The sequence below is a fragment of the Dermacentor albipictus genome, chromosome 3 (assembly GCF_038994185.2).
Source record: "Dermacentor albipictus isolate Rhodes 1998 colony chromosome 3, USDA_Dalb.pri_finalv2, whole genome shotgun sequence".
NCBI lineage: Eukaryota > Metazoa > Arthropoda > Arachnida > Ixodida > Ixodidae > Dermacentor > Dermacentor albipictus.
This window is the reverse complement of record NC_091823.1, coordinates 147,419,158-147,431,954: the sequence shown is the minus strand read 5'-3', so window position 1 is coordinate 147,431,954 and position 12,797 is coordinate 147,419,158. Positions and strand designations below refer to the sequence as shown.

The 12,797-nt window shown below is 45.2% G+C and overlaps 1 protein-coding gene across 1 annotated transcript in view; it reads left to right on the top strand.

Annotated features, from left to right (window-relative positions):
• LOC139057615 (fibrillin-2-like) overlaps positions 1 to 12,797 on the top strand; it is a 184,455-nt gene that overhangs the window by 76,623 nt on the left and 95,035 nt on the right. Inside the window, exon 9 of the mRNA XM_070536152.1 lies at positions 2,223 to 2,345. Coding sequence (XP_070392253.1) covers positions 2,223 to 2,345 — 123 coding nt within the window. The remainder of the gene's footprint in view (positions 1 to 2,222; positions 2,346 to 12,797) is intronic.

The window sequence follows — 12,797 nt, the reverse complement described above, 5'->3', positions numbered from 1 at the left end:
TTCAAGGCCTACCTGGGCCACCGAAATGCCCGAACTGCATGGAATATCCGTCCCTAGAGCATTGCCTATGGCATTGCCCTCACACGCAACCCAAACTGCAGTCAGCCCTCTCCATCATTCCCACTAACATCAAGCCACGGTCATGGACGGACTGGCTCACTCCACCACCCCATGCAACTCACATTCTCCTGCCGGTGCTTATCCAGCACGTCAGAGACGTGTTGGGTGAGGACTGGTAGCTGACCGACCAGGGTTGAGCGCCGGACGCTGGCGTAAAAATAAAAGTTTTCTCTCTCTCTCTCTCGCCGACGAATCTGCTCCGCCGCCGCGCATGCGCGCTGTCGGCTCTCCGGGCGAGGGAGGATGATGGAAGGGAGGAGGAGAGACTGTGGAGGAGGGCTGGCTACACAAATGGCTCTTTGGCGTCCGTTCCTGGGTTTCGCGTCGTAGCTCGCCGACGAATCTGCTCCGCCGCCGCGCATGCGCGCTGTCGGCTCTCCGGGCGAGGGAGGATGATGGAAGGGAGGAGGAGAGAGTGTGGAGGAGGGCTGGCTACACAAATGGCTCTTTGGCGTCCGTTCCTGGGTTTCGCGTCGTCGTCGGCGTTATCGTCGGCCTCATAACCAGCTCCGCCCCCCTTTCATCCCCCCAGCGCTAGCAGCGACCGACTGATACCGCTTTCGTGAGTCCGCTACCGCACTCACGAAAGACGTCGTGCACTTCCTGCAACTCGCATTAACCGTCCATCGATCCACACCGATGTTAGTAGTGGGGGACTTTAATGTTGACATAAAGACAAACAGCAATTTCCTAACACTTATGCCGGAGAACATCCCGTTCCTCTCGCTCGTAACGCGTCCCACGGCTGTGACAACCTCGCGAGGCACTTGTATAGATCTCGTCTTTGAGAATCAAGCATTGGTGTACCAAGTCAAACATATATCAGTCTATTTCTCCGACCACAAAGCTTCCTTCATGACTGTCAAGAACTGTTAGTGGAGTCTTTGTTAAAGGAATACGTGTGAAAAATAAAAAAAAATTCTGTGATAGCGCATACATGTGTTGCTCGATTTCTTTGCCTCAATCTATCGAAAAGGTGAAACAGCTTATTTGCTGCGCTCAAATTTCGCATTAGGAAGTAACGTAATCGTCGGTAATTTTTTAGCGCGCGCCAGTTTGAGCCGCCATCGTAGGCTTCCCTCGCGTGCTTTCACTCGCACATAAAGCGAACGGTGCGCGGCGACGGTGTCATTCACGGTGACGGCGACGGCGAAAAGGCGAATGGAGTGTCCGTACAATTGCTACCGCAATAAAAGCAAATAAAGCTATTCATATTCGGAGCACCTTCGCACTGTGGCATCAAATGTACGCATTGACTGGGAGACAGACGATACTAATAATCTGTGAGCGCCATGCGTTCGTCTTCTGATGAGGATGCGGATTTGCGCGAGCTTTCAAGAATGCGGAATACATGATCACAACATGGTGAACTAAGCAGGGCTTGAGTAAAATTGGGGCGTACCTGCTACCACGTGCATGTTAGAGGCAGGTAGGCGTCAATTGGGTTGTCTTATATACACCTGTTGTCACAACGTTCAAGTCTCCAAGCATGGTTCCTGATGAAGTTGTCACGTTAATGATGTAAAGCAAGGGCCCGTATAACGGCGTAGACCCGTTTGTGAGAGCAACTGGCAGCCAAAGATAATTAAATCTGATGTTTTACATGCCAGAACGACCATACGATTATGAGGCATGTCGTAGTGATGGACTCCACATTAATTTCGCCCATCTGTGGTTCTTTACCGTGCACCCACAGTGCACGGTATACGGGCGGTTTCGCATTTCTTCCACCATCAAAAAGTGGCCGCCGAAGGCCTGGTGTGGACCAGTGGCCTTGAGGCAGCAAAAAGTAAGGTTACACATTTTCTAAGCGATGGTAGTCAGCCAATGGCAAACGGACCTTACGAACGAAGAGCTTTGTCAATTATGCCTTTAGTTATTTTTACTGTGAGGCTAATATTCCTTCCCCAAGATAATACCGGCAACCATCGGTTTTCAATTGTAAGAGTTCTCTTTCCTGGGAGAACGACACTTGTGTGCATGCTACGAATAAAATACCGGCAAAGCCTCAGCCGCGCTGACCGAGTAAGACGAACTTTATTGAAACAAAGTGCAAATTTTTTTCAAACCTTGCTGTCTCTAAGAAATGCTGTTTCTTCCAGACATTGACGAATGCGCTGAAAGGACGCTTAACTGTTCCCACAACTGCACCAACGTTGTCGGAAGTGCTTTTTGCAGCTGTCCACTTGGTTTCAAATTGATGGCCGACAATCTCACATGCGTTGGTAAGCGCTTGTCCACATCTGTTTCTTCATCTCGCGATGAGAAGTGGAAAGGCCTCTTACTCGAGCTCACGTTTTTGCCGATATTATCAATGCTCAGCAATTTAGCAGATGGTCGAAGTATGGCGCCAACAAGATTACACGCGACGCACTGCGTCGCCGGTCTCTTTATTTGTCAAGCAGACCAACAGCAGTGACAATGTGGTGCAGTTTCATCCAGTGCATCGAGTTCTTAAACTTCTTAGACTTTATCGCATATTGGCACCAAGTTTAGTCACCATGTGACTAGCAGTGTAGCTGAGCAGCGTGACTTGTTTCTAATCTGTTTGAGTAGTCAACAACCTCACCTATAAGCCTTGTGATAAATCACTGGTTTCGATTGTCGAAAATGTATCGAGGAGTAAGAATGTGTGCATGTCTGTGTGACTTATTCCTTGAATAAAAAACGCGAAATATACGAGAAGACGAGGCGTGAAGCAACAAATAGACCGAAGGAGAGCTTACTTCAAATTGAAGCTCACTGCAGAACTGGTGAAAAAAATTTATCTGAAATATAGTTTATCGAGATTTTAGCAATTGAAGGAAACGGTGTCACGTGTCTCCTTGACTAACTTTGCAGGTTAGTGACTTTTTCTCAAAAAAATATTTATTAAGTGTATACCTTTCCTCGTCCGTGTGCTGACATGACTCAGTGCTGCCAGCTCTAGGTAAATGTCTGCAGATTTAGAGATTCTAAATTTTCTTTAGGGAGAAAGCAGTTTCCCAAATCTGCATAAGTGTTGTGGCAAGTCATTGTAACAGTGGGATAGCGGTAGTGACAGCAGCTTTTCAAGTAAGTAAGTGCTTTATTTAGTGTAAACAATTTACAAACATCACTGCAGGGGCAGGGGCTAATGGCATTGAAGACTGACAAAGTCCCTGCCCCTCCGCATTTCATGACAGTTCAGCACCGTCAAAAAAAGATTGCAATGCACCAATTTCATGAAACTGGGCAACAAGAAAAGTGCGACAGTATACATAAGAAATCGCGCATAACTAAAATAAAAAGTATACATGACATCTTTAAACTGTCGCACAGGAACGGTCGTGCACGAGAAAACGCACAGGTAAACAAAATAAATTCCACAAATGAGAAACGTTGACTGCATCAGGATGCACCGAAAGTGCATTAAAAATGGCAATACTCAGAACACTGATTCGTGAATCACTGAAGCATTGTTCGAGGCATGAAAATCCACCAGTAAATGTTGATAGTGTATTCATGTGGTTATTAATCAGTTCCTTACTTGTTCTTTAGAAGCAGCACAACTAGCTTTCTCGAAACACGGTCGCGATGAGCAAAACACATCTATAGTGGATAAACCAAGGGAATTTTCACGCATGTTCGATCCTCTGGGCTGCAATTCTCAGCCATAAGAATGCCTCGCAGCCTGAAGCATTATCTGACCGAGTTAACTGGTGCGCTTGCTTCTCATAGAAGTGCCAATCCTGGAGTTTTCAATCGTGTATTCTTTTTAAATCTTAAGCTGGTAGTCTCGAATTCACCTCCTCCAGCGCTCTACATCATCTGGCTTGGAGTGGGACCTGATGCCGGCAAAAAAGCCGAGAACCAGTGGTGCTATACTAATACCACTAGGAAGGCCCACTAAGCTTTAACAATAGATATTCCCTAACCAGTACAGTACTTTGCCTTCCTGGTGCAGTATACGGCCACTACGTCCCTCATGACCCCTACAATTAACCCACGGCCCTCAGTTCACAGCAGCTGCGGAGCAACTGGCCAAGGCCGCGTTCAGGCCTGTAACGCAGTAGAGGGTGCTAAGAATCTGTGGACCCGCACAGGCCGCCAATGAAAGCTGAGCTTGGCAACCTTTAACACCCGGACTCTCTTGAACGAGGCTAGCTTAGCAGAACTATTTGACGTATTATCAGGCATTGTTTGGGATATCATTGGACTTAGTGAGGTTAGAAAAACTGGTGAGGCTTATACACTGCTGACTTACTGTCACGTCCTCCGCTATAGAGGACTCCCAGATAAGAAGCAATACGTTGTAATATTTCTAATAGATAAGGACATAGCTGGTCACATAGACGAATTCTACAGATTTAATGAGAGGGTATAAGTTTTCATAATAAAACATATTAATAGGCATAGATTAAAGGTGGTACAAACCTATACGCTCCACACTCCATTCCTGCTGACTATGAAGTAGATCAATTTAATGAAGATGTGAAATTAGCGATGAAAAATCGCAAACTCATTACACTGTCGTAATTGCCGACTTCAACGAGAAAGTTGGGGAAAGGCAAGCTGGTGAACAAGCAATTGACAAGAACAGCGTCGATTCTAGAAGGACTAGGGGAGAGATGCTGGTAGATTTGGCGGAAAGGAAGAAGTTTCGAATAATTAACACCTTCTTGAGAAAGCGTATGAACGAAAGGTGGACCTGGAAAAGCCCTAATGGTGAAACAAGAAACGAATTTATTTTATACTTTCTGCCAATCCCAGCATTGTACAGGATGTAGAAGTGTTACTAGGGTAAAGTGCAGTGATCATAGGTTAGTGGGGGCTACGATTCACCTCAATTTCAAGATATAAATAGTAAAACTGTAAAGTAAAGAAGAAACAGGCCAACCTAGATGCAGTATGGGTAGAAGCAGACAAATTCAGTCTTGTAGTCGCAACAAATATGCAGCCTCAGAAAAGAAAGGTGAAGATCCCATAAAAGTAATGAATGAAACCATAACTAAGATAGCTTCACAAGCAGCAATTGAAGTGGGAGGCAAGGTACCAAGGGAAGCCCTAGGCAATCTTTCACAAGCAACGGACGACGTAATAAAGAAACGGCAAATAATGAAACTCTTCAACTCAAGAGATCAGATAGATCAATAAAACTTCGTGCTGGGCTAGTTGGTGATGCATTCTTTAAGACTGAAGGTAGCGTTAAAAGGACTGATACACGATGAAAAGACCACACGACAACGAGGAAACGTCTTTGTTTCGTCTTCTTCCTCGTCATCGTGAAGTCTTTTCATCGTGTGTCCGTCCTTTTTAGCGCTACCATCAGTTCTAAAGATCAGATGGAATTCGCAGAATTGTCGCAACTGTTCAACGATGAGAAAATAAAGGTTGTTCGAAATTATACCGTAGGAAAGACTCAGAAAGCAGTAAAAAATGTAAACAGCATGAAATCAGGCAGAAGACATCTTGGCATAGGACAATCTAAAATTTGAAAAGAAGTAAATTATGGGGTATTACGTGCCAAAACCACTATCTGATTAGGAGGGCCGCCGTAGTGGGGAACTCCGGAAATTTGCACCATCTGGGGTTCTTTAATGGATACATAATCTAAGCACACGGGTGCTTTCGCATTTCGCCCGCACTGAAATGCGGCTGCCGTGGCTGTGATTCGATCTCGTGACCTCGTGCTTAGCAGCCCAAGACCATAGGCACTAAGCAACCATGGCGGATCAACCGAAGGTGTATGCACTGAAAGATAAGGAAGGTAATGTCATCAGCATTTTCGAAGATATAGTAAAAGCAGCGAAAGAATTCTATACTGACTCATTCTACGCTGAACAGTTGATTTATTCAAATATGGAGGTAACATCGTGCTTGAAAACCTTGGGGCCCTTTATAAGAATTGCCTCAAGGCTTCAAAGGTCGCAGAGAACTGGAAGAATGCCAATATTATACTATGCCACAAAAACGGAGACGGTAAAGAATTGAAGAATTATAGGCAGATTAGCTTATTCCAGTACTGTATCAAATATTCAGCAACGTAATTTCCAATAGAATAAGGGCAACACTTGACTTCTAACAACCAAGGGAATAGGCTGTCTTCAGGAAGGGATACTGTACAATAGATCACATCCAGGTAATCAAGCACGTAATCGGGAAATATGCAGAGTACAATCAGGCTCTGCATAGATGGCGCACATAGATTACGAAAATGCCTTTGACTCAGTAGAGTTACCAGCAGTCATACAGGCATTACGTTCTCAAGGAGTACTACAAGCTTACATAAATATTTTGTAAAATATCCACAAATCTTCCACAGCTATCTTAATTATCCCCAAGAAAAGTAGGAAGACACCTATAAAGAAAGGGTCACACAAGGATACATAATCTCTCCCAAGCCATTCACTGCATGGTTGGAAGAAGTTTGAAAGAATTTAATTTGGGACGGCTTAGGAGTAAGGATCAACAACGAAAACCCCAGTAACCTTCGTTTTGCAGCAACCTTCGTTTTTCTTTCAGTAACAATGCAGACGAGTTAGAAGAAACATTTAAATATCATAACAGAGAGTGTAGGAGCGAATTTAAGATTTATTTGCAGAAAATAAAAACAATTATGGGGTTTTATGTGCCAAAACCACGATTTGATGATGATTCACGCCGTAGTGGAGGACGCCGGAAATTTTGACCCCTTGGGGTTCTTTAACGTGCACCTAAGTCTATGTACACTGGTGTTTTCGCATTGCTCCCTTACCGAAATGCTGACGCCGTTGCCGGAATTCGATCCCGCGACCTCGTGCTGCCCAGCCGAACACCACAGGCACTAATCAACCATGGTGGGCGATGCAGAAAACAACCATAATAATCTATAGCCTGGAATGGAAACAAGACATCAAGATCGCCAGTCACCCTCTAGAGTCTGTGAATGATTATATTTGCCTAGGTAATTTATTCACAGGGGACCCAGATTGTGATGAGGAAACATACGGAAGAATGGAAATGGATTGGAGCGCCAACGGCAGATATTATCAGATCGTGACCCGAAGCTTACCATTATCGCTAAAAAGAAAGGTGTACAATCAGTGCATCATACCGGTGGTAACGTATGGGGCAGAAACTTGGAGATTGGCAAAGAAGCGCTAAAAAAGTGAAGGAGCGGACAAGGAGCATTTCAACGAAGAATTAATGATAAGCGTAATGGTTAGAGGCAGGAAGACAGTGGTGTGGACCAGAAAGCAAGCGGGGGTAGCTGGTATTCTAAATGGCATTAAGCGAAATAAATGGAGCTGGGTAGGTAATGAAATGCGTAGGTTAGATATCTGGTGAACCATTAGCTTTACATAATGGGTGCCAAAAGAAGGGAACCGCTGTCGAGGACGGCTGAAAAGCAGGTGGGGTGAAGAAATGAGGAAATTCGCAGGCGGAAGTTTGTATTGGCTCGCGCCGGACAAGGGTTATTTCGAGGTCTCAGGGAGAGGCCTTCGTCCTGCAGTATACATAAAACAGGATGATGATGGTGAAACTTGTTTTGCGTGTCGAGGAAATTATAAACTTGCTGACGTCGTCTTCTGTGACTATAGCTCTAAGCAGGAGGCTGAGTTAGCGCGAAGAACTCTGGTTAGCGCAACATCCATTACAACATGCCACCTTGAGTGCAGTGGCTTGATTATTTAAATTTATCAAAACGAATTGAAAATCAATTTATTCTGTAAATTTGAAATTGTTTGCAATTACAAAAAATATGTTTTTATGAAAAGCATATTGACAAAGTGGACAACCGCGTACACTAAAAAATTCCGAGGAAGCCTATGGAATTCCTTTATCCCATTTGTGGGAAAACTTGTTTCAGCGGTTGGCCCCAGAGTTGACTCTGATTAAAATATTTACATTTAATCGGCTCAACAAACAACAAATATCGGTAGCAAGGGGTCCAAAGAACCGATGGGCACTCCAATTTCGGTCGTATTAGCGCTTTGTATGCATTTAGGTTTACTGCAGGAGGAGTACTACGCAGTTTCTCTTTCAAGAACGACAATTTCTGTAGTGCACCCCGAAAGCATTTTGAACATGTGGTTCGCAATTGAACCTACTGCTAGAGTGATGCCTAAGTATTTAATGCTGTTAGTTCTTGTGATGGTAACGTTACCTAAAGAGTTAGTAAAATCAAGGGGCTTCTTTTTGTGCGAAACGTAGTGGAAGCTGTTTTAGAAATGTTTATTCCTATGCCCCACCTTGCACAGCATTTACCCATAGAGTGTAAAGAATTGATCACTTTAATTTGGTCATCTCGGTTATTTGTGGCTCTGTATGCAACACAAATAGTCTGCAAATATTTAACCTGGATTGGCGGTACGACGCACAGATGAATATCATATATATATATATATATATATATATATATATATATATATATATAATGAGAAGCCAACACACACTGACACCAAGTACAACATAGGGGAAATTGCATGTGCTTAATAAATGAAATAAAGTAATGATAAATTAATGGAAATTTAAAGTGGATGAAAAAACTACTTGCCGCAGGTGGGAACCGAACCCACAACCTTCGCATGTCGCGTGCGATGCTCTACCAATTGAGCTACCGCGGCCGCGTTTCCCCATCCACTTTCTTGGGTATTTATGTGTACAAGTAGAACTCTGGGAGTGTTAGCCAGCGCCCCCACTCACAGACCTTGGCGGCGGACGTGGAACGTCTTTTTTGCCGCAGGCGTCACGAGAACGTGATCTTTTCGGGTGAAGGCAACTGGTCAATAAACCCACATATGCTACCTGAAGGCATCAATGTTGCCGGATTCGAGACCCTCGTTATGTAATAAACGAGAAGAAAGGGGGTTAACCGAGGGACCCGATAATTATTAGTCATATAATGAGAAGCCAACAAACACTGACACCAAGTACAACATAGGGGAAATTGCATGTGCTTAATAAATGAAATAAAGTAATGATAAATTAATGGAAATTTAAAGTGGATGAAAAAACTACTTGCCGCAGGTGGGAACCGAACCCACAACCTTCGCATGTCGCGTGCGATGCTCTACCAATTGAGCTACCGCGGCCGCGTTTCCCCATCCACTTTCTTGGGTATTTATGTGTACAAGTAGAACTCTGGGAGTGTTAGCCAGCGCCCCCACTCACAGACCTTGGCGGCGGACGTGGAACGTCTTTTTTGCCGCAGGCGTTACGAGAACGTGATCTTTTCGGGTGAAGGCAACTGGTCAATAAACCCACATATGCTACCTGAAGGCATCAATGTTGCCGGATTCGAGACCCTCGTTATGTAATAAACGAGAAGAAAGGGGGTTAACCGAGGGACCCGATAATTATTAGTCCTATAATGAGAAGCCAACAAACACTGACACCAAGTACAACATAGGGGAAATTGCATGTGCTTAATAAATGAAATAAAGTAATGATAAATTAACGGAAATTTAAAGTGGATGAAAAAACTACTTGCCGCAGGTGGGAACCGAACCCACAACCTTCGCATGTCGCGTGCGATGCTCTACCAATTGATCTGCCAGGCAAATTTCCATTATTTATCATTACTTTATTTCATTTATTAAGCACATGCAATTTCCCCTATGTTGTACTTGGTGTCAGTGTTTGTTGGCTTCTCATTATATGACAAATAATTATCGGGTCCCTCGGTTAACCCCCTTTCTTTTCGTTTATATATATATGTATATATATATATATATAAATATATATATATATATATGCATTTTTTATCTCATAGAAATCCAACGTGAAAAACAAACTAATGTCCTCGAAGTTAGCTTTTCATTATGAAGAGCCTGTCCCACCAGCCACGTCATGGCAATAGAACCCTGACAGACCTGCACACCTTTTCCTCATACTTCCTGCAAACTCGCGACGAGCGGTTTATGTCAAAGTTTAGTGCAGCAAGCCGATGATTTTCTATTATCAGCTCGAAACCTTCGTGATATATCCTCCCTCTAATTGAAATATTCCTACAAAACATGAAGCGCCTGCATCGGAGGGAGTAAACAGTTGGTCACCTTTTCGTTTTCAGTTTTTTTACATGCGAGATACTGCAATTAAGCATAAATACAGCTCTGATAGTTTGTCAGTTTTCTTTCTCGCACAGTCGACATAAGATCACAGGTGCTATAGAGAATATTTTAGTGCCAACGTGGACTCAACCAAATAGCTGTTAAAATTGCTTAGTACTCAGTTGGAAGGACACAAGGGCGACAATTGAGCACAATCTTGTTATCTTACACTAGATACTACAACTCGAAATTGGGTCGAGTTTTCATTTCCTCATCACCGGCCCGACGATCGAGCTACACCACTGACATCAAAAGTGCGCCGATGATTTCTTGCCCTGTGCTGGACGATGCCCCACATGGATCTTCGTGGCTGGAGCTACCCCGTAATGGTACACTGTTTTGCAACTAGAAAAATATTTGAAGAGCGCAAACATACGCGCACACACACAAACACACGCACCCACGATCACAGTCGTCTTCAGCGCTTGCATATTTACCAGAACGGTATGTGAACACCGAAATAACTCACATTCTCAGCAGCTACACTTCTTGTAGAATTACATTGACTGCGCGAATTCCCTCATTCTCCTCGAAATAAAGCCGCTGCCGTTGCGCCTCGCCAACTCCACAGCCTGTGCTTCACCGTTGTACCGATCTCGCAGCATTTTCCAAAGTTTCATGCATTCTCCGACTAAAAACAGCAGAAATTAAAAAAAAACGTAATTACGGTGCCCTAGCAGTGAGTAACTCATTTCAGTATCGCATATCACGACTCAGCGAGGAAGCTACCTTGTAGCGTGACCGCATTGACGGCAGATGGCTTCCCGTGCAATGTCTTTTGTTGCTTGATCGTGGTAATCCATTCGTCTTGTGTCGTAAACGCACGGGAGCAGATTCCCTCGAGGAGCCGTTCGATCACAGAATCTGAAGCTTCACACACGTTCTGGGTACTTTCATTGGTTGTTTCACCGAACGTTGTCGCACCAGCGCCGACTTCACAGGCGGCCAATGCTTCTCTGACGCGCTGCGCTCGAGGAATGCCGGGAACGCTTCGCCGACGCGGCCGGCGAGAAATAGACGGGAGCTATTAATGCGCCGGAGACGTTGGAACGCGCCCTAGGGCTCTAGTCACGCATGTTACGTCGTGTCACTAGAGTATAGATCCCAGTTCTTCTATGAGGTCGCTGAGTTCGACGAACGTGCTCCCGTACGTTACGTTGGAGTGTATCTTGCCCTTTAGGCACACGTTCTTGTGGAGAGCGTCGGCGTTGTCCCTCGTAACCGATCGAACACATTCAACGAACGATGAAAGTGAACGCGGAACACAGAGGGAGATGGAAGAAGGCGATAGCGAAGGAAGTGCGAGGAGGAAAGCGGAGGAGGAGGGTGTGGCGAAAGCGTGAGAAACGTAGGGCTGCGCAGGACGGGCTTTGCTGCTACGATGGCAAGAGATGGCGCCAGACTAGCAAACGTTGTCTGTATGGAAACACAGCACTGCGTGAGCGGAGGTCTGTCTGCGGCTTCTGCTGTGAATTGGGTTCACGCGCCACCCATTCACATGCCGGCTCTTGCGATCTCCCGATAAGCGAGGCAGTCGCGCCACAGCTCGCTCTATTTAAAACATGCCGCACACGACATATTGTCCGGGCCAGTCAACATATCGCGGAAGAAAAACGCCTGTGCGCTCAATTTTCGCATTAGGCAGTATCGCAATCGTGGCCGCATATTTCTTTATGCCTGTAATTACGACGTGCCAACGACCACATCATCCACGCCATGAGCTGCATGCATACCGACGCTTGCGGCACGCAGCACCGCGTTGCCCGGCAGTGGATGCCTTCTCACTGCGTAGCATGCAGACTGCAGTCTGCTTGCTACGCAGTGGAGCATGCAGACTGCAGATGCTACTCACTGCAGCACGCAGATGCATGCAGTGCAGATGGTGCTCAGAGCACACAGATGGTACTCACTGCAGACATGCAGACTGCGCTGCTGGCTCACCACAAAATTCTGTAGAGATACTTTCAATGCTTTTGTCTAGAAATGATTGGTCAGCTCTGGTATCGTGTCTTGCGTTGCGCGCTGTCTGGAATGATCCGGAAATGTTGCACGGGCCTATTTGCACTTACGACTCGTCGTACGAGTTGTATATGCCTTGAGGCCCTAACAGGCGCAGCCGAGCGTTTCTTCGGCGAATTTGTTTAAACGTGACATATGGAAAATATTTCTTATTCAATGAAATCCTGTGCCCTGTCTGCAAAATGGGGGAAGACATAGCCCACATAACCTGCGCTTGCAGGCTCTTACACTGCGAAGAACGGCCTTGTTTTCCGATCTGAACATTCAACAGAATGTCATCCCGTCAGTTAAGATAGGTCCTTTGTCGATCGGCTAGCGATGCCTGTGCATCCTGCGCGACCAAGATATTTCTCGCTTTCTTTACAGACACTGGTCTCAATGAGAAACTTTAGTCGAGTATTGAGGGTTGTGTTTTGTTAAGTGTTGTGCTTTGTGTATGTTGTGTGGCTGTGTAGGGAAATGTGGACATAATTTCAATATTTCCGGATACCCATATGGCGTAACGTGCTAAACATGCTGTCAGGAAACCCTCTCCAGACTTAATTCAAGGGGCTTTCTCTCTCTCTCTCTCTCTCTCTCTACACCTTTACGGTGTCTTGTTCTATG